The sequence below is a fragment of the Rattus norvegicus genome, chromosome 1, assembly GCF_036323735.1.
Source record: "Rattus norvegicus strain BN/NHsdMcwi chromosome 1, GRCr8, whole genome shotgun sequence".
Lineage (NCBI taxonomy): Eukaryota > Metazoa > Chordata > Mammalia > Rodentia > Muridae > Rattus > Rattus norvegicus.
The window spans coordinates 167,664,029-167,686,057 of NC_086019.1; the positions used below are offsets into that span (position 1 = coordinate 167,664,029).

The 22,029-nt window shown below is 39.1% G+C and overlaps 1 protein-coding gene and 1 pseudogene across 1 annotated transcript; both read right to left on the reverse strand.

Annotated features, from left to right (window-relative positions):
• Window positions 1-14,461: 14,461 nt before the first annotated feature.
• On the reverse strand, window positions 14,462-15,846 carry Hbe1l-ps1 (hemoglobin subunit epsilon 1 like, pseudogene 1; annotated as a pseudogene).
• A 3,885-nt stretch (window positions 15,847-19,731) lies between these two features.
• Window positions 19,732-21,287, reverse strand: Hbg1 (hemoglobin subunit gamma 1). The gene is made up of 3 exons (NM_172093.2): window positions 21,141-21,287; window positions 20,788-21,010; window positions 19,732-19,982 (listed from the first exon to the last, which is right to left on the reverse strand). The coding sequence occupies exons 1-3, from the start codon at window positions 21,230-21,232 to the stop codon at window positions 19,854-19,856; spliced, it is 444 nt and encodes a 147-aa protein (NP_742090.1). The 5' UTR covers window positions 21,233-21,287; the 3' UTR covers window positions 19,732-19,853.
• Window positions 21,288-22,029: the final 742 nt, after the last annotated feature.

The window sequence follows — 22,029 nt, forward strand, 5'->3', positions numbered from 1 at the left end:
CTCATTATTCCTCAGTTTGAGGGCATGAAAAAAATCTCCTTCACTCTCTACATTGCCCAATAATGTGCAAAAAATCTTTAGCATTCCTGGTGACAGCTCCATCTTGATTCTAAATATGACTTCTTTCTGGGGTCAACAAAACCTCCTGATAAGAAAGTGCATCATACTGTATTTGCTCTTTTTTTCCTTCTCTCATATAAATGTTTGTATGACTTACTTGAGTATATGTGTTTTATCAAGTTCTCTGAAGTGTGTGAGAGGAGTGTATGAGGAGTTCAAAACTGCTTTCAGGGAATCGCCCTTGATTGCTCTATACCTTAGTGTTGAGTCAGTATCTCTCACGTAAACACAAATACAGTTAGCTTGGATAGCCTGCCTTTCCAGGGATGTCTTGGTTTGTCCTGTCTTCCAAGCTCTTGAATTACAAGCAGGCAAGCAGCCTTGAGCTTTATTCACTGAACCAATGCCTCAGCATATGCCGCCCATGTATGTAAATTTGTATCTCTGTGTGTGTCTATGTGTGTGTGTGGTGTGTGTGTGTGTGTGTGTGTGTGTGTGTTCGTGTGTATGTCTCTGACTGTGTGTCTGTATATCTGTGAGTATGTCTGTGTGTAAATGTATATGTGTATATGTGTCTCTGTGTGTGTCTGCATGTGTTCCAGTATCTGTGTATATCTATGAGTATGTGTGTGTCTGTGTATATATATATATGTGTATCTTTGTGTGTGCCTTTATATGTGTATGTGAACTTACTCATTTCTTTCACTTCATTATTATTTTTTATTGGATAGTTTATGTTCTCCCCCTCTCCCATTCTCCTCCCCCTGTTTCTATGAGGATGCTCTCCCTGCCACCCACCCACTCCATCCTCAACACCCTGGCATTCCACTACACTGGGGAAAAGAGCCTTCACAGAACCAAGGGTTTCTCCTCCTACTGATGCCAGACAATTCCATCCTTGGCTACATAGGCAGCTGGAGCCACGGGTTCCCCCATGTGTACGCTTTGGTTGATAGTTTAGTCTCTGGGTGCTCTTGGGCTGGGTGGCTGGTTGATATTGTTGTTCTTCCTCTGGAGTTGCAAACCTCTTCAACTCCTTCAGTTCTTTCTTTAACTGCTCCATATGAGGTCCTGTGCTCAGTCTGATGATGGTTAGCTACAAGCATCCTAATCTGTATCAGTAAGGTTCTGGCAGAGGCTCTCAGGAGACACCCATATCAGGCTCCTGTCTGCAAGTACTTCTTGGCATCAGCAATAGTGACTGGGTTTGGTGGCTGCATAGCTAAATAATGTTTAAAATATAAGTAAGTTTAAATTGATCATATCCTGTGCAGCAGTGATTCTACTAGATTTTCGGGACCTACACGTGCAAATAGAGAATTCTCAATTCTAAAAAATAAAGATCAGTATAAAATTATTTAGAACACAATGTTTTGAAAAACTTACAGAAGCAATTGTCTCAAAGTAGACCATGTAGCTATACCTGTGTCTCTTTATCTTGATCTGGGAATGTGCCTAGAGACAAATAGCAAGAAGGTGGAAAGGGATTCTATCAGTGACTGAGCAATTGACTCATTCATTCACTTATTCATTTGTTTATTCATTCATTCATTGAGTTTCTATGTCTGCTGGCCACTAAGTGTACATATCTTGAATCATTTTCTTGACTGAAATTGTTTACCCCAAGCTCTGGTTGGATTGTGTTTTGTCAACTTGACACAAGCTAGAGTCATTTGTGAAGAGAAACCGCAGTTGAAAAACAATGCTTCCATCCGATTACTTATAGGCAAAGCTGTAGGGTACCTTCTTGATTAATAACTGGTGCTACAGAACACATGAAACTCAAGAAGGATGACCAAAATGCGAATTCACTCCTTCTTTAAAAGGGGAACAAGAATACCCTTGGCAGGGAATAGGGAGGCAAAGTTTAGAACAGAGGCAGAAGGAACACCCATTCAGAACCTGCCCCACATGTGGCCCATGCATATACAGCCACCCAATTAGACAAGATGGATGAAGCAAAGAAGTGCAGGCGGACAGGAACCAGATGTAGATCTCTCCCGAGAGACACAGCCAGAATACAGCAAATACAGAGGCGAATGCCAGCAGCAAACCACTGAACTGAGAACGGGACCCCCGTTGAAGGAATCAGAGAAAGGACTGGAAGAGCTTGAAGGGGCTTGAGACCGCATATGAACAACAATGCCAACCAACCAGAGCTTCCGGGGACTAAGCCACTACCCAAAGACTATACATGGACTGACCATGGGCTCCAACGTCATAGGTAGCAATGAATAGCCTAGTAAGAGCACCAGTGGAAGGGGAAGCCCTTGGTCCTCCCAAGACTGAACACCTAGTGAACGTTATTGTTGGGGGGAGGGCAGTAATGGGGGGAGGATGGGTAGGGGAACACCCATATAGAAGGGGAGGTGGAGGGGTTAGGGGGATGTTGGCCCGGAAACCGGGAAGAGGAAGAACAATCGAAATATAAATAAGAAATACTCAAGTTAATAAAGAAAAAAATTAAAAATTAAAAAAAATAACTGGTGCTAGTGGGCAGCCCATGGAGGACGGTGTCACTCCTCAGCACGTGCTTCATGATGCTATCAGAAAGCAGACTAAGCAAGCCAGGAGGAACAATCAATAAGCAGTGTTCCTCCATGGCTTCTGCTTTAGTTCCTTCCTCCAGGTTCATGACTTGAGGTCTTGCTCTGACATCCCCCCATCCATCCCCAAGAGAGTAAGAATTGAGAGGACTGAGATATGTAAATGTTTTCCTCCCCAATGGCTTTTATCATGGTGTTTTACCATATGATAGAAATACTAAGATCTCCAACTCCCAATTTCTCTGCATGGTTCTTCGTTCAATCTGTCTACTTTGTCAATTTTTTCTTTTAGATCTCTATAGATCTTCCAAAACCTTCATCCTTTCTGTTCTTATTTTCCCCATATAATACCCGTTTCACTTCTCAGGCTAAGAAGAATGTCTGTAGTTTGGCTTCTTGATGTTGAAGGCTGGAATGTAAAGAGAAGAAGAGGTATTTCTGATTCAGTGTAGTGAGGGAGCACTCCAAAGCTCCCTCTCTTTTTATCATCAAGGCCTTTGGATCTTCATCCCCTGCCTGAACTGAGAACAGATGGTCCTTTTCTATGTATAGTGCTTCTCTACTTTATCTAGGTGTTTCACTGTTCAGAAACATCTTTCTTCATCTTGGTCATCACCAGCAACAAATACTCAATAGTAATGGCACTTGATGTCCCTTGCGAATACACATACATTATAATCCACTTGTGTTTTTCAAATTTTAAAATATATTTTTCATTCTTTAGAATTCCATACTGATATACAATGTATTTTGATCACAACCGCTCTCTCAAGTCATTTCCCCAGTCTTCCCAGAAACTCTTACCTGATCCTTACTTTACATCCTCCTTTTGTGACCCACTAGAGTTCAGCTAGTTCTGCTCATATATGCATAGATGTAAGAGCAACAATTGGAGCACAGGCAAACCTCTAGGATCCACAATCTGAATTAAAATTAAATAAATATAAATATATAAATAAAAACTGCCTTTCTCTCATTAAGTTACCAAATTAAAACGGATTCTGTGTTGTTCCTTGATCCCAGAAGATTTACACAATTTTTAATAGCCTCTCCTCCATTGATGGAAGATTTCTCTTCCCATTTTACCTATCTCAACTCCTCAGTGGATGCACATAATCAAAATTCACTTAGATTTTTCTTGGCCATGGAGAAAATAATAAGTTCTTCTTCAGCTTTCTCCAATTCAGTTAAGAATTACATATGCATATTTATTATTGCACATAATATATAATTTCATCTATTACATATACTGGTACAATTTTAATAGTCTTCACTAACACCCTAGTAGTGATGAGGTTTAATTATTTCCTTTAAGGCTTGTATGTTATATAAAATCTTCCTACTTATAGGCTCTCTAGGACCTTTCCCAGCCCTAGAAAAAACAAAGTAACAACATAAAGAAAAATGAAATTTAGCTAATTTTTTTTAACTTGGGAGAAACTGTAAAGGTGGACATATCTCCTTGCGCATAGAAAATAATGTTCCAGTAATCTTGAAGAAATGTCCAAGGCCTCTAAAGTAATTGTCAGCCAGAGCCACGGCTACAGTAGCCACAAATATCTGCAAAGCAGCCTGCACTGCTGGGGTGAATTCCTTGCCAAAGTGGAGAAACAGTATAATCTCTATCATGTTTCCCAAGAGCTGTGGGGAAGAACACACACACACACACACACACACACACACACACACACACACACACACACACATACAGTTAACAGAAACCAAGCTAGTCTTCTAAGAAATTACACCAACACCATGGATTTTCAGGAAATTACTTCTAAAATAAAAAGAATGTAAATGTATGTATTTCTGCATTTGTAATAATATTTATATTTACCACTTAATTATTTAGTTTCATGGTGGGCTCTTTTTCAGCATCTGCGGTTGCCTCATCTCTAATATGACTTTCAGGCCTTCTAGCCTTAGACATTCGTTCTTCTTTCCTTATCTTTGCAATCACTATGCCTAAAATCATGAAATTCTTATTATTTAAAGAATGGTGCACAGACTTTAGAACCATGTGCATCTCTTCCCTAATGAGCCTCTCAAAGGCTTAAGGGATGGTAACAATAAAAGGATGTTTTCCAAATGTACAGTAGATGAGAGGCAGTATGCATAACTCAGGAAGTGATCCTACAAAGAGGATTCGAAGATGAATAAAGGGTGGGACGTTGGGGAAGGGACAGAGAAAGAGGGAAAGAGATTTGTTAAAGATTATGGGGGAAAGGGGTAATGTAGGCTTGTGAAGGAAAGTTGAGAAAATAAGAGTGTTAAGTGAAGAAAAATAAAGGGAGATGTGGAGAAAAAAGCAAATGAGAAAGAAGTGATAAAAGGCACAAGAACATGAACAGAGGGCAGAGCATCTGGTCCACTTAACCCTGAAGTTCTCAGGATCCACATGCAGTTTGTCATGATGCAGCTTCATTCATGCTGGAAAAGGTACCCTGGAGGTTGTCTAGGTATTTCAGATGAATAGAGAAAATCAGTTTCTGCCAGGCATTCTGCTCTCTCTTCACCTACCAAGCTTCCACGTGTCCAGCTTACACAATATAATACATCTCCAGTGACTCACCATCAATGTTCCCCAAGTTTCCCTTTTCCCACAGGCCACCTCTCATTGTCAGTCAATGCACTCTGGCATGGGGTTGCTGCTAGTGAAAAACCTGTGTCAGAAGCAGGTACAGGCACAGCTGGCCCTGCTCTACCTTTTATGCCCAGCCTAGAATAGCTGACCTGCCTGGATAATGTTACTTGCACATATGTTTTCAAGTCTGAGCATTTGGTAGTGAGTAGCCACTCAGTGTGCTCCTCTTTGGGCAAGACTATTTCTCTAGTGTTCAGCATTCTTTAGTTGCCTGTTGTTCTTCGTTGGAGAGCTGAGGCCCCTTGTGCTTTCCCCTATCCACTAGCATGTATTGTCATTGTTCTTCTGTACCCACTTGCATAATAGTGGTGTGAATGTTATGAGAGTAACTAACCACAGTCTGATTGAATTTAAGGTCTGCTTCACAAGATAGTACCCGTGCCTGATACAGTTAACTGGGCCCAAAACATTGCTGCTTAACTCATAAGAAAACACTAATATAATTATTCTCTTAAATAAATAGGTATAAAAGTAAATTGATCCCTAAGTACTTACCCTTATACCCATGGAATAGGACAGCTTTCAACTCTCATTAGAGAAGCTCCTTCCTTGGCACAGATATCAATAAATAGAAAAACATAAACCTGGTCAATGTGCAGAGAATAAGATTGTGGTAGCTCTTAATGGGATACCTACATCATAGCTCCTTCTTCAAAGGCTAAAGGATCATTTGGAAGAGGAAGGGGTGAAATATTTTAAGAACCAGAAGTAGTGGACGCCTACAGCAAAGTGGTATTTGCCATGAATGACAAGGCAAATGACTGGCTTTAAAAATAAGCCATATGAAGTTGAAAAGGAAAGGGGGTCAGGTAGATAAGGGAAGAGATGAAAGGGAAGGACTGAAGGGTGGATTTGGTCAAAACATTTATATGTACGTATGACTTTCTCAAGCAATAAAGAGAATTTAACTGCTTCTAAATGTATACTCCAACAAATTAATATAATAATCTTAGTTTATAAGTTAAACATTTATAAAATTTTAATTTAATAAAAATTAAACATATTCCACAATTCTTTCTTTCAAACCAATTGTTATCTTCTCTTTTAAAAAAATCTCGATTTCATTTATTCAAATTTTTTCATATTTATTTATTTATTTATGGTATATTTTATGTATTTACATTTCAAATGTTATCCTCTTTCCCCATTTCCCCTCCGAAACCCCCCATCCCATCCTTCCCCTTCCTGCTTCTATGAGAGTGCTCACCTTTCCACCCACCCACCCATTCGTACCTCAACCCCCTGGCATTCCCCTGCACTGGGGAATTGAGCCTTCACAGGGCCAAGGGTCTCTCCTCCTATTGATCCCAAACAATGCTCTGCTACATATGCTTGCTGACAGGAGCCTGATATAGCTGTCTCCTAAGAGGCTCTTCCAGAGCCTAAAATATACAGAAGCAGATGCTCACAGCCAACCATTGGATTGAGCATGGTAACTTCAATGGAGGAGTTAGAGAAAGGACTGAAGGAGCTGAAGGGGTTTGCAACCCCATAAGAAGAACAATATCAACCAATCAGACCACCCCAGAGCTCCCAGGGACTAAACCACCACCCAAAGAATACACATGGAGGGACCCATCCTTTTCTTTTTGTCACACAAATCCTTGCCCATTCAATAATGACAATCTATTTAAAGGGCAGATAAAGAGGTTTCTTAGGCTCTTAATTCAAAGGAGAATTTACATTCAAATCCATTTATCCCTTCATGTCTCAAAGCTCATATCTGCACATAGATGGGGATAACTACATGGCCAAATAGGAGAGCTTTTTATATCAGAAGTAACTTTTTAATTTATAGCTGCAACAAGTTTTAGATCTTTTATATAGGAATGACTATAGAGAGGATTTTTTAATTGATATAGAGGTACCAAATGTAGAGAGTGAGAAAATACCATCTAGATTCTGCTTGTGAGTCAATAGTTTGCATACAACTCTTTCAACATAGCCAAATATCCCATTGGTTTCAAAGTTGGAGATCTGACCTTGTAGGATACCCGGATGTCCAATATCTAAACTTCCAAGGCCCTTAACTAGTAAGCCTCTCCTGTGTCTCTTTAGACACTTAGGATATCTGTGAAATTAGGTACAGAAAAATCAATGTCATCACCTTACTAGTGTTCAAGGAGCCATCTTTAACAATTGCTATCCTCTTCAGCTTTTGGGGCTATTTCTTCCAAAGGTCAATTAATTCCTATATATTTATAAATATTGTACCATCCATTTCTTACATGCCATTGCTCACACCTGAATGGTTACCTACAAGCAGCGTCTGGGATTCTTTCTCTTTCTCTCTTTCTCTCTTTCTTTCTTCCTTCCTTTCTTTCTTTCTTTCTTTCTTTCTTTCTTTCTTTTTTTCTTTCTTTAATTTGTTTATTCACTTTGCTCCTTGGTCACAGTACCTGCTCCTTCCTTTCCTCCCAGTTCCATCCTCCAAAACACCTCCTTCAATTACCCCTCCCCTTCTCTTCAGAGAAGGGGAAACCCCCACTTAGGTACCACACACCCTGAGACAGCAGATTGCACCAGGACTGAGTGCTTACTCACTTGGGCCCAGACCAGCTAGAGGAAAGGAATACAAAGGCAGGTAACAGAGTCAAAAAAAGCTTCCTTTCCATGAAAAACAAGCTGTACATCTGCTACCAGTGTGTAGGGGGCCTAGGTCCAATCCATGCACGCTCTTTGGTTGGTGGTTCAATCTCTGTGAACACTCAGGGGCCCAGTTTAGTTGACTCACTAGGTCTTCTTGTAGTGTCCTTACCCCTCTGGCTCTCTCAATCCTCTCCCCTACTCTTCTACACCACCCCCTGAGCTCTGCCTGATGTTTAGCTGTGGAATTCTGTATCTATTTCCATCAACTGCTGGATAAAGCCTCTCTGAAGACAGTTATAGTAGGTTCCTGTCTGAAAGCATAGCAGAGTATCATCAATAGTTTCAGGGATTGGCTCCCTCCTACAGGATGGGTCTCAAATTGGGTCAGCCATTGGTTGGCCATTCCCTCAGTCTCTGTTCCATTTTTATCCCTGCACATCTTGTGGCCAGGACAAATTTGGGGTGAAGGTTTTGTGGGCAGGTTGATGTCCCCCTCCTCCACTGGAAGCCCTGCCTGGTTACAGGAGGTGATCACTTCAGTATCCATATCCCCAGTTGCTAAGAGTCTCAGTTAGGGTCAACCCTCCATTGACTTCTGGAATCCTCCCCTTTCCCAGTCTCTGACTAGTCCCAGAGACACCTCCACCAATTTCTGTTCACTCTCCCAGGCCTCCCATCCTATCCCATCCCTGTTCCCACACTTGATCCCCATTCCTATTCATCCTCGCCCCCTCTCTCACCCAGTTTCTTTCCCCCTGGTTCAGCCATTAAGGCTAGGCTTACAGTTTCATATTATAACAAGCATTCATTCAACAACTATTTGTTGAGTAACTATATCATAATAATCCTTAGTTCTAAGAATTTATGAAATGAAAGACAAAATTAAATTTTCCTCTAAGCTCATAAACTAGGAGATGATAAATATGGAAAATTAAAAGAGTACATCAATTGAATATTATTAATATGATTTTCTAAGAAAATTCATAGTAGGGATTCATAAGAGTAGGACATGGTTATATCACGATCATTCTCTCTAGGATAAAGTTACTATTCTATATCGAAATGACCTGTCATAAAAAATTCTTGTGTGTGTGTGTGTGTGTGTGTATTTGTGTGTGTTTGTGTGTGTGTGTGTGTGTGTGTGTGTGTGTGTGTGTTTTCTTTCTGAGACTCAATGACTTCACAAAGAAAGAGAAGCCAGGTTCTGAAGTAAATCTAAAAGAAGCCAATAAGATACCAATTTCAAGGAATACATGTGAGTCAGGAATTTCTAAAAACCCTTTTAATTTCATATATAGCAGAAAGAGCATTCAAAGAAAGAAATTATTCTACACATGATCAGAAGTCTCTAGTTTCTTCCTCTTTCCTTCCTGTAGTTTGTAGCATTTATATGAGTAGAGCTTTATATTAACCTATTATTATTCAGATTAGCTCCAGCCCCAGATGTTTCAATGTAAGGAATAATGGTTCCATTGTCCATGATTATTTCATTGAATTAACCTCAGCTTACTATCTGTTTAATAACTTAATTTGAAAATACAATTTAATTGCAAGAACAGTGTAAATATCTCTCTTACAAAACAAAAATTTGTAAAGCATGCCTATGTGTGTGCACACATATGTGCACATGTGCAAAAGTGCATGTGTGGGAGTGTATGTGTGATTTAAAAAATTTGAAAAGTTGTTAGAGTGAGAAAGTTTACAAAGATTTCTTTAGGCAGTATTAGTTAATTGATTAAGGGGCCAACATAATTCGGGAGCTAAATTTTAAATTGATATTGGGGGGATAGAAAGACAAAGACAAAGAGGTTTTTTAATCATTATTCTTATTGCAGGGAGACTTGCTATGTTGTAGTGTAGGGTAAAATCTGCAGATAAAGGAAGAACCAAGGCAATGCTTTGGATAGTCAGTATGCATGAAATTGGTGCTATCATTGCAATAATTGTTAGATCACAATAGTAGCCAGCCTTGAGCCTATTTTCCCAGTTTGAGGTCTCTAATAAATTTTCTAAAATGATAGGACCCTCTCTATATGAACCACTTATGCAAATCCTATGTTTTGAGGCCAAGATGGTATGTATAGTGAGTTCTAGGCCAACCAGAGTAACAGAGTTTGAAACCTGTCTAAATAAACAGATAAGGAAATAAATGACAAAACATAAAAGTTGCTATAAATAAATCATAAGAAATTATATAAGTTATTATAAAATACAGCTAAAAGACTGTAGGGTGACACAGACTCAAGTGTAAATACTTTCTGCCAGTTTACCACATGGCTATCCTGAGCTGCTTAACCATTTGTGTTTAATCAGTAAGTGTAAAATAAACTCAATAATTAGGCTCAGTTCAAGTTCTGTGTGCTTGAATGACTTGTCATACTAATGCTATTTAGTTAGTTCATTTAGTTGTAAAACTCAAATTTACCTGATTGGTAATATTCAGATACCAAATATTGAGACAAGTATTCACATATATAACACAGTGTATAGGAAGCAGATTATAAGTCTGAGAAGATGACATTTTTCCTTTTTTCAGTTCCATTTCTTCAGTCCTTTCCAGGAATCTAACCTGTATTGACTTCTTTGAGAATGTCTTTGTCTGTACTATCTTTTATTTCCTTTTATTGAATTTTTCATTTATATTTCAAATGTTATCCCCTTTCCCCACTCTCCCTTCCCCCCTTCTCCACCCCCTACTTTTATGAAGATGATCCCACTCACACCCACCTACCCACTCCCACCTCAACCCTTCGGCATTCCCCTACACTGGGGAAGTGAGCCTTCACAGGACCAAGGGCTTCTCCTCCTATTGAGGCCAGACAAAGCCATTCTCTGTTACATATGTGGCTGAAGCCATGAGTCCCTCCATGTGTACTCACTGTATCTCTTCTAATCTTCCAATTTATGTCTATGTTTACTGCTTCTATTAATGTTGGAATTTTTATTATATCATAAAGCATCTAAAAGTTTTTCAATCATTCAGAGTATATTTTTTGAAGCTTGCTTGATCATGCTAAATGTTGTTTTAAAAACTAGTGATTTTTATAAATCAAAACAGACACATATGGGCCCTTATAATGGTCACGTCTAACAAATGGCCATTCCAATAATTTTCTTTAATGAACATGATTTTATTCATAAACTCATAACATCTGTAGTTGCCTGCACAAAGTCAAGTGAGACAAACTCCAGAATAGTTGGAGGCATTCTCTAGGCCTCAACTCTTACTGAGAAGATAATGGCACTTGAAAGATACTGAAGGGGGGAGACTCATTCCTCTGTGTATGTGTGTGTGTGTGTCGGTGTCTGTGTCTTTGTCTGTCTGTCTGTCTGTCTCTCTCTCTCTCTCTCTCTCTCTCTCTCTCTCTCTCTCTGTGTGTGTGTGTGTGTGTGTGTGTGTGTGTGTTTCCAATGGAAGATTTCCCATTCACTAGTGGAAAACCCCACAATCATCTGCATAAGGGCAGAACTAATTAAAATTAATGGGTTATATTAAAAGAAAAAACAAAACAAGGAGACAGAGAAAGAGAAAGAATTTGGTAGGGGATATATGGGAGGATTTGAAGGGTAAAAAGGAAGACATGATGTAATTATATTATAATAAAAAATAATGTCAACTGAAAAACTCTGAGGCTTGTATAAAAATGTGAAGAAAATAAAAAAGTAAAAATTCACTGTAACATTTCACTGTAGATAAAAGGCAGAGAAAATAGAAATAATGAAAGAATAAGAAAAACCAGAATTGTAGAGATGATCTCAGCCTTATTCTCTGGTTATTACATTCGATAGAGATTTAATTACATGCCATGGAAACAAATGAAGATTAATATAGCTAACATTAGTATAATCTCTTATCAATTTGCCTACAACAACCCGGCTTTCTTAAATAACCTGTGTATTACAGTCTATAAACATGGGTAAGTTTTGGTGATGGAAGAGCTCAACAGCATCTATACACACCCTTTCCACTTCCATTACATCTCATATCGCCATCTTCTCAGACATGGATACTGATTTTTGATAACTTGTTAATATATTTCTTACACAATTAACTCCATTTCCCGCAGGAATTTTTAAAGATGCATCTTTCTTAACATGCAATGATTACCCTACATATTTAAGTATTGTCTTTCATGAGGGAAAAGACTGAATTATACACATATATACCAATGCTTAATACATGAACTTTCTTAGTTAATGTATGTTATTACTAATATAAAGAATTGTTCACTGGAGTTGACTTAAAACAGCAACTGTCTTCTGTTCTGTCAATACCTTCAACCACCAACCCAGTCTCAGAAAGGCTATAGAGTTACAGGGCTCTTAGAAATTACCCTGACTTCAATAAAATAGGGTTAAACATGAGGTCTTCCCAGTGGGTTTGTGTTTTTTCTTTAAATCATCTGTATCTTCCAGACCTTGACTTCCATAAACTTTCATTTCCACCAGAACTCACCTAAAGTATTTACTTTTCCTTGAAGCTGTGTGCTTTACTCAGCAAAACACACATTTTTACAAAATAAATTATACAAAATATAATTGGGAAACACACACACACACACACACACACACACACACACACACACACACACTCTCCAAACATAAAAATCCTTGGGCTTAGAAGAGTAATAAGCAGTCTTACTCAGCTGTGAGCACTGAAAACTATAGTGAAAAGCACCCTCACAACATATACTCACTGGGGTAACAGTGACACAAATGTCCTTGAGTAACTAAACATTTTTCATTAGAGTTTATGCTTGTTCCATGTAGTACAACCAATTTAAATTTATCCCCAAGTAGTTTACAAATAAATGAGACTCGGGCTATACTTAATTTTTTTCTAACTGCTAACCTGGCTACTTCCCCAGATACTTGCTACTTCTCCTTGCCATGTGCTCATGGCTCATCTCCCCTCATGGCAGCTTCCTTCTCTCTTCTCCCCTTCCTGGTCTCTCTCCCTCTTCTCTAACCCAGACCAGGTAACTCAAAACCCACTACCTCTAGTCCCTTCAGTAATTTGCTGTAGCCAATTTTATTTAACCAATAGTTGTCAATTAAGGAACAAGGTTTGCACAGCAAATGCTTGTAAATGTGAGAATTCACTTGTAGGGCTAGACCTTCTGGCACAGATTTTAGCATTACAATACAGAGTAACAGACTAGCAACAGCTCAAGTTGAAATCCATACTTGGCACTGTTACTTTGGCAAATAACCTGAGGCTAGACCAGGAGAGAACCTACTGCTATAATTGCATTCCTTATTAGGATAGTATTAAACCATTTCCTAATGGCTTGTTGTTATACACACAGATTCATGAATCTTTCAACCCTCATTAGAGACGTTTTCTTCATTTGTCGGCAATTAACATAAATTAATATTTTCCAGGGATCAAGATGAAGGGAATAAGAGAGTGTGTAATTCTTAGCCTTAAATGGAATGTGTATATCACACTCTCCCTTCTCAAGGCTTAGTGATAATTACAGAAGAAGAATTAGAAAGATTTGAAGAGCAACAGATGGTGAATAACTATAATGAAAAAGTGTCTTCCAGATTCTAAGACATGTGTGACTATTGTTAGTCCTTGTTTTCTATATCATTTTAAATATATTAGCATAGTGCCTTTTTTTGCCTCATGAAGAGCCATGGAGAGAAGACTTAGGCACAAAGTCCCATTGCTAGTTAAGTAGCTATCAACAACTGATATATCTTAGAGTCAGTTTTCTTTAAGGATGTGACTGACTCCTGGTAGGTTGACCACAACCAGTCAAAGGTCACATATCCAAGAGTTTATGAACTTGATGGTATTTGTTGTTGTTGTTGTTGCTGCTGCTGCTGCTGCTGCTGCTGCTGCTGCTGCTGCTGCTGCTGCTGCTGCTGCTGTTGCTGCTGCTGCTGCTGTTGCTGATGTCTTGTTTTGTTTCTAATGAAGAAACATGGTTGGGAGAGTAGGAAAGTGGGAATGGATATGGGAGAAGTGGAGGGAAGGGTATCAAAATTGTCAAAGAATTCTTTAAACATTAGAAAAAAATCCATAGGTGAAATGTATTTAAAACAGCATAAAAAGACTAACAGTAGTCACACATGGATTCCTTAGTAGAATCATGTTTTTATTCCCAGTATTATTTTAATAACAAAACTTCTTTCTTACAGCTCAATACTAGCAGCAGATGTCTCGGTGCATTTTGTGAGGCAGGATAGTTCTCAATCCTGCCACTACAATATTATGTGTCATAATTCTTTCTTCACATTCATTTTTAACCCTATCACTACGTGTTCTTAAGTTTTTAACATCTTGTCAAACTCCTCTCCACTAGCCCACTTCCTCATGAGAATTAACCCCAAGTGTTCAACTATTTTTTTCAAACCTATACATTATTCCCGCAGTCCCTACACAAGGTACAGAAAAGCTCTTCTTTCATACTGAGTCTTTTCTCACCCGTGAACTGATCTATTTCTTTTGCTTTAACATTAATTAAAAACCGGACAAAACAAACCAGGGTTGGTTGCTCAAGAGAATGAAATTTATTAAAGAGAAGATCATACTCTAAAGTTTCAGTGAAGACCTCACATGGGCAAAGGGGGGATTGGGTACATAGAAGTGCCAATGTACTGGAAAGAATGTTCAGTGATACTTGGGGGCCAGAGCACTGGCCACATTATTCACCATCTTCTGCCAGGAAGCTTGCACCATGGGGGTGAATGCATCCCCAAAGCAACTAGACAGAACAATAACGATCATGTTACCCAGGAGCTTTAGATATTAGACAAAATAAGAAAATGATAAGTAGAGTTGTATAAAATTTTTCTTGGGAAAGAATATTTCAAGGTTATATTATTGAGGAATACCCTCCAACCGCTGACTATGCAGTTATCTACTACAGACTTCCCTCCGCTGAATTATTGTGAGTCATCTTGTCTTTGATTTAACATTTCTTGCCTGGGCTCCTGCCTTTCCTTAGTCTGGCAATTTTGCTTGTCTTTTATGTCCCCTTCCTAGTTCACCAATGACCTAATTGCTGTAAAATGAGGATCTTAGTGTAGTAAGGTGATTAAAGAAGGTAAGTCTCTATAACACATGAAGAAGCCTCAGCTTCTGACAATGTTCACCTGGAGGGTGACATTAATATTTAGAAGTTTGTCAAATGGATTAAAAAGATATGCTTTTTGGCATTCCCTCAGATTTTACCAGCACATTAATTAATAGTGTATACATAAATAGCATATCTCTTTCCCTGTAAGAATAGGTCTGTTCCAAATCTCATTTCTTTTCACATATATCTGTTGATTTCTAAACTCAGACTACATAGCAAACAAACCCAATCTTCTTTTCCTCATTTCTCCAGTAGTAGTAATGAAACCTCAGTTCTCATTCAGGCTACTAGTGCACTCTACAATAGAGTTAAATCCCCAAGTGCCCTAATTCTATTCATGTAAGGGTTTCTGAATAGCTACAAATTAATTTGGACTACTAGGAATTGGCTGGCACTAGATCTGGACGATGGATTTTGAGATTTGAGCTGCCATTAATAAACACAGTCTCACCTTCCACTAGTTAAGTGCACAAATTATGCATGAACATAGTTTGAACTGACCTTGAAATTTTCAGGGTCCACGTGAAGCTTGTCACAGTGTAGCTCACTCAGATGAGCAAAGACCTTCTTGAGGTTGTCCATACTCTTAATAGCACTTTCTTGCCATGAGCTTTGACTTTGGGGTTGTTCATAGTGGCTGAGGGACAAGAGAGGTCTCCAAAGCTTTCAAAGAACCTCTGAGTCCATGGGTAGACAACCAAGAGCCTATAAGGTAGAGATTAGATGCAAAAGTCAGAGTGTATCATGCCTACTGAGCAGAGCTCCAGATTTCTGCCAGCCAGTTTCCTTTCTTCTCTACTCTTTTCCTGGTCTCCACATCTTACCTTGTCAGGGCTTCTGCTCCATCGTCTGCCACATTTACCTTTTCCCAGATGCTCTTGATGGCTGCCTTCTCTTCACAGGTGAAATGATTCATTGTGTCTTGTCAAGAACTTGAAGAAGGTTTAAGGTATTTACAAGCAAGTATGCTCAGCTGCTGCCAGATTTGTCTTTTTATTCTTCACCCCTGGCCTTCTAGCCCTTACCCCATTCCCAGTTCTGTGAAGTAATCGGTTAATGGAGCCTGGGCAAGCCAGGGTGGGGTACAGTGGGGTAAACTTTAGATAGCATTCCCATGAAGATAGTGCCAACTAGGCCTCTCAAAGAGACCCTACCGCTGAAGCTCTTGAAAAATTGTCTTTCTTTCTCGTGTTTTTCTCTTGAGCTTAGTCCCTTGTCCCAGCAAGAGCATATTTGCTAGAAACTGTCAATCTTAATTAGATAGATAGATAGATAGATAGATAGATAGATAGATAGATAGATAGATAGATAGATAATTGGAATGGCCACATAATGGATAGCCTAGAGCTTTCAAATACTGATCTTACTATTCAGTACAGCCAACTTTATTCTGTTTACTGTATCTATAAGTGCCCTCTTCAGTGATTTACTTTTAGTGATTTAGTTAATTAGCTTCTAATATTTCTGTTGAATAATGATCCATCTGTACTGCCACACCTGTGATACACCAGCACATAACAAATCATCTGTAGTTCATGTCTGTCTTGCACATTTCTACGTCAATGTGACAGGAAGCGGCCTTTTCTCTCTAAATGTGACCTGTCTAGATAATAATGCCTGGAGCTTTGGATATTTGATTTTGTGCCTTTATGGCCAAAATTAGCAGTAATGAGATAAGGAAAGTGAAGAAATTATCCATACTCTTTGTTTAAGGCTTATTTTCAGAGTGGTTTGTCACCTAACCACTTAGATTAAATGATTTTAACAGCACAGATGATGTCTTTAGAGGAGAAGTACAAGAATATCAATGAAAAGTATCCTTTGTTACAGATTGAGTTAAAATCACCTGTTCTATAGGGGACCTTGCTTCAAACAATGAAAACAAAACAGTTACAATAATATCAACAGCAAATTGGTATGGATCATGGCTCAGTAGGTGATATACTTCTTATGCAAGTATAAAGATTTTTAATTTGATGCCCCATATGCCAGATAAAAACTAAAACACCTAGGCATGTCAAGATTTTAGATGTTTCTAGAACTAGGGAGGCAGGAAAAGTGAGATTTCAATAACCAGCCTAAGTTGCACAGGGTGTTAACTTGTATATGCCATGAAGGTTGATATTCCTAGGAGGGCTGCTCTCTTCTGAAGGGAAATGAGGTGGAATATATCTGTGGAAAGGAAAGTGGGGAAGGAGATAGGTGGATAGAACTAGGTGGAATAAAAGGAGAGGAAATTGTGGTCAGGATGTGTTGTATGAAAGAAAAATTTAAATTAAATTATAAGGAAAAGATGAATATAATAGCTGGGTGTGATAGCCCATGCCTTTAATTTCAGCACTCAGGACACAGAGGCTGACTGGTCTCTGTGAGTTCAAGGTCAGTCTGGTCTACAGAGTAAGTTCCAGGACAGTGAGGGCTGTTGCACAGAGAAACCTTGTGTCAAAAATAAAAAATAAAGATGAATATCACCAGAGCACTGACAAATTTGAATCCTGTATTCTTCAATGCATAGTCAGACTAACATATTGCAGCGTAAGTAGAGACTTACATCCCTGTCCATATGATTAAATACAGACATATACAGAAAGAATTAATAATAAAAATATTGATGTTAGTAAATTATTGTCAGCCTTTTTTTATATCTTCTCTCTTTTTTTGTATTTCAATTAAAAGAAATTGCTAAAGAACCAAAAAGTTTTTTTTTAACAATCATGTCATCCTGATCCATGTGCAAGCAAGTTATAAACAATTTTAAAGTTATATTGTTTGGACTTTTGACTTGAAAGGCATAGATTGACCTTTCTAAAGGCAGAGAGCATATCTCCTGCCACCACTGCATCACCAAGCTGTTTTACCAAATAACATGAGAAGCCAGAATCACAGAGCAGGCAAGAAAAAATACGGAAAATAGACGTAGTTCTCAATGGTTTGCTGAAACACTTTGAATGCAATGAGAACCCACATGTATTCTGATGTGACCATCATTGAAATCACATGGAGCTCAGCTATGTCCACATCTCCACATGTAAGGTCTCCATCTTTGTGGTGATGAAAAGGAAAGTCAGATTACTGATAGTGTGTGGAGTTCAAGAAACAAGAACTGAAATTATTTTTGCCATAGATCAGTACTGTTGCTTCTAGTGTTTGCAGACTCCAGCATTGTGTGTAAGACTGACTCAGGGCAAGAAGGTCAGACCTCCCTGAGCACCCTGTACTCTCAAGCAAATTCATTGACACAGGGGTCTCAGGTCAGTTCCTGGCCTCCTTTGGCTATGTAAACCAAAGTGTAATGATTTCAGACATCCTCCTCTCATCTTTCTACTCAGTCTCCCTGGTAAATCAGACACCATGTTTCCTTCATGTGTTCTCTTCTACCTTTGGCATCCTTTATGGGTTGCATGTCTTGCTTTACTTTCTAGGTTTAAACAATTATATTCCCTGTAGTTTGGTGGCTGCTATTTTACATTCATATTACATACACCAGAACTTTTCTGTCTCCGTTATCCCAATTTTCAGAATAGTTATTTTACGGAGAGTTCCAGTTACTAAAAATTTACTCCATTGCTTTGTACTGTATGAATAGCTATAGACTGAACCGGGGCTTTATACATACTGGCAAGTGATATACAATGAACTCCACCCCCACCCCCTCTTTCCATTTTCATTGTGCCACCAGGTCTCAGTAATTTCTCTAGTGTGACTTCGCATGCCTAAATGACCTTGGAATGTCTCAAACTCTGTTTTTGCCTCTGTCTCCTAAGTATTGGGTCAATCATCTCCAGAAACATAGTCATAAGTTATGTTTTTATGTAACCTCTGACCATTGTCACATTTCCCCTCGTTCAACTGTTCTCTATAGTGAGTAGTCTTTATTCAAGATCCCAACATACCCTTTGATAGTCAGAGACTCTGAGCCTTCTTATAATCATATAATCTTCACTTACACGAAATATTCCCTTTTCACAAAGGATCCTGACATTTCTTACTAGTCTCCTAAGTGAAAGCTCATTTCATGTAAGCTCATGTTACACCCCATTACAAAATCTGGAACACTGAATGTCATAGCCTTTATTCCTCACTATGCCAGGGAAATAACCTTCATGTGTACCTAAAGAAAATGTAGCTACAGTAAGGCCTGTAACTCTCTCAAGAATGTTTCCAACTTTTATTTAATTACCCCTTTACTTTAATGTCTTAGTCTCACAAGATGTAAGATAGGTCTTTCAAAAATGCAACTAATTAAAAGCACTTTTAGTTCATATTCTAGATACCTAAAGCACTCTCCTTAAACTCTCCAGCAGGTCTTAGGCTAGAGAGGGTCGCTCAGTGGTTAATAGATCTTTCAAAGGACCAGATTATTCACATGGCAGTTCACAATTGGTTGTATCTAAAGTTCCAGAGCATGTGAGTATCGGTTATGGCCTGCATGACCCCCACACACATGTAGCACCCACACAAACATGCAGGCAAAACACTCATACCCATAAAGTGAAACTTAAAAATCAAAGATAGCATGTATCACTAGTCTTCCCTACCCCAGGCACCTGGTACCCTAGTTTTTACCCTTATACAGTAAATATTTTGTACCCTATTTATACTGAACAGACCCTTTCATTCCTGGAGAAAACTTCCTCATCTTTTCATCCTTCTTGAAACTTACCCCTTTCCATAATATATCCTTGCCTCTAGTGTTTATCTAGTCTATCTAGTTTTTTCCTTCTTCTTTTTCCACCAATAAGCCCATCATAATCTTTCTTCAACAGAAAGGTAAATACAAACAAAGCCCAAAAAGTCAATGTTAAATTATTTAAAATTAATTTTATTAAACAAAATTTGTGCTCTCAATGCCCAATCCAGTCCCCATGGGCTCAAAGGGAGTATAAGAGACAGAATGGATTGCTGGTCTACTGGAATGGAAATTTAATGGTACTTGTGGGACAGAGCATTGGCCACACCCATCACCAGCTTCTGCCAGGCAGCCTGCACCTCTGGGGTGAATTCCTTGGCAAAATGAGTAGAAAGGACAATCACCAACATGTTGCCCAGGAGCTGTAACAAAATGGCACATAGGAATGATAGGTAAAGATTCAAAACCATGACATGTAAAAATTATATTCCTTGAGGATTCCAAGCCCTCACTACCTACCACTTCATCTGTGATACACTTGACAACTGAATTACATGACTCCTCTTGTACCCACCCTACCCAACTGGCTATATCTGTACCTTTTCTCATCCTGCTCTTTTTTTACATCCTTCAATCCTTATGCCCTGTCTCATTCATCAGTGGCCAAAGCCCATGATTGCAGTACGAGATACTTAGTAGAGTTGAGTGTCCAACCAGTGAGAATGAAGCCTTAAATTATGACAATGCTCAGTGGGAATGTAAAATATTTAGAAAGTTTGTCAAGATGTTAAGAAAAATCTGTATTTTGATTTCCTGTCAGATCTTCCATAAGGGGTTGATCATTAAGAATAAACCAATAAATTAAGTTTTTTTTCCTTTCTAATGGCAAGATATCAAATTCAAATTCAGTTTCTGCTTGCATAGATGTACTAATTTCTAAAAACCTACTCCTTAAAAACAAATACGGTATTTGAACGCTTCGTTTCCAATGCTAGGAATCAAATCCAAGGCCCAAGCATGGTGATAGCTCAGTCTAACCTGCACCCCAATCCTTGTCTTCCACAATACTTGGACAGCTAAACATTAATTAGGACTTCTACCACGTGGTCACTGACGTGAGTTCTGGATCTGTGCACTCTAGCATCTGTCAAGGCATTACCAATCACAATCTCAACTCCAAGTATTGTGACTAGTAAAATTCATAAGGAACACATTCTCAGAACTGACCTTGAAGTTCTGAGGATCCACATGAAGCTTGTCACAGTGTAGCTCACTCAGATGAGCAAAGGTCTCCTTGAGGTTGTCCATGTTCTCAACTGCCGAACCTAGAGACGTCAGCACTTTCTTGCCATGGGCTCTGATCCGGGGGTTACCCATGATGGCCAGAGCAGAAGAGAGGTTTCCAAATTTGTCAAAGAATCTCTGAGTCCATGGGTAAACAATCAGGAGCCTAAGATACAGGGCATTAGCAGTTAAAAAGTCAGAGTGTGTCCCAAACCCCTAAAGGAAGCTTGAAAATTTCTGCCATGAACAAGGACAATTTCCCTCCATTCCTCCCCAGTCCTGGTCTCTGACCCTACCTTCCCAGGGTTTCTCCTCCAATTTTTTCCAAGTCCACTTTTTCCCATATGCTTATGATAGCAGCCTTCTCCTCAGCTGTGAAGTGAACCATGGTGTGAGGTCTAGAAGCTTGGAGATGATCTCAGGTGTGCAGAAGCAAGTGTGTTCAAGAGGCTGAAGGCCTGTCCTTTTATTCTTCACCCTGGACCTTTCCCCCCTTCCCCATCCCCAGGACTCCGAGACTATTGGTCAAGACAGGGGTGGGGTCCAGTAGGGTAAGGCTTAGATAGCATTCCTACAAAGATAGTGTCGAGTAGGGCCCCTGCCTCGGAGAAAGTGACCCTCCAGCTGCAGGTTTTTTCTTTTCTTTTTTTTTTCAGTTTTCACGGAATTTACCCTTTTTCTTTTCTTCTTTCTTTCTGTTTGGTCCCTTCTCCCAACAGATTTGTAAAGGTATCTTTTCCATTCTTTCCTTTTCATTTCAGACTTAGATGGAGTAGTAGATTAAAGTTCAAGCATAGACAAAGATAAGAAAGCCCCAGTGAGTCTGAGGATCTCTGTAGGCCTGTGACTTAGGACATAAGTGACAGAAATATGCCTGTTACTTACAAGCCACTAATGACAAAGAAATGGTGTGCAAACCATTGAATGCATTTTCTGTAGTTTTAGGCTATGATCTTCCTAGTATCCACAGCCCCAGAAAAGCAATTCCTAATGCATTACAGTTTGTGAGTAAATAATACTTACTGTGTTGAAATACAGCATGTCTCCACATTTACTTCTCTCATACATGAAAACAGAGCAATTTACTCTATGTACATGTTTCCATGATCCACCCCGTGAATGAACTGTGCTGTCACCCTGCAATTGGCAGCCCCCAGGAAAAGTGTATCCGCTTGGTGAAAAAGG

Excerpts from the sequence above, each read along its gene's own strand:
- Hbg1 (NM_172093.2), bottom strand. The coding sequence starts at position 21,232 with ATGGTTCACTTCACAGCTGAGGAGAAGGCTGCTATCATAAGCATATGG. Across the intron at positions 21,011-21,140 it reads GGAGGAGAAACCCTGGGAAG|GCTCCTGATTGTTTACCCAT; the intron begins GTAGGGTCAGAG and ends CCTGTATCTTAG. Across the intron at positions 19,983-20,787 it reads TGGATCCTCAGAACTTCAAG|CTCCTGGGCAACATGTTGGT; the intron begins GTCAGTTCTGAG and ends ATTTTGTTACAG.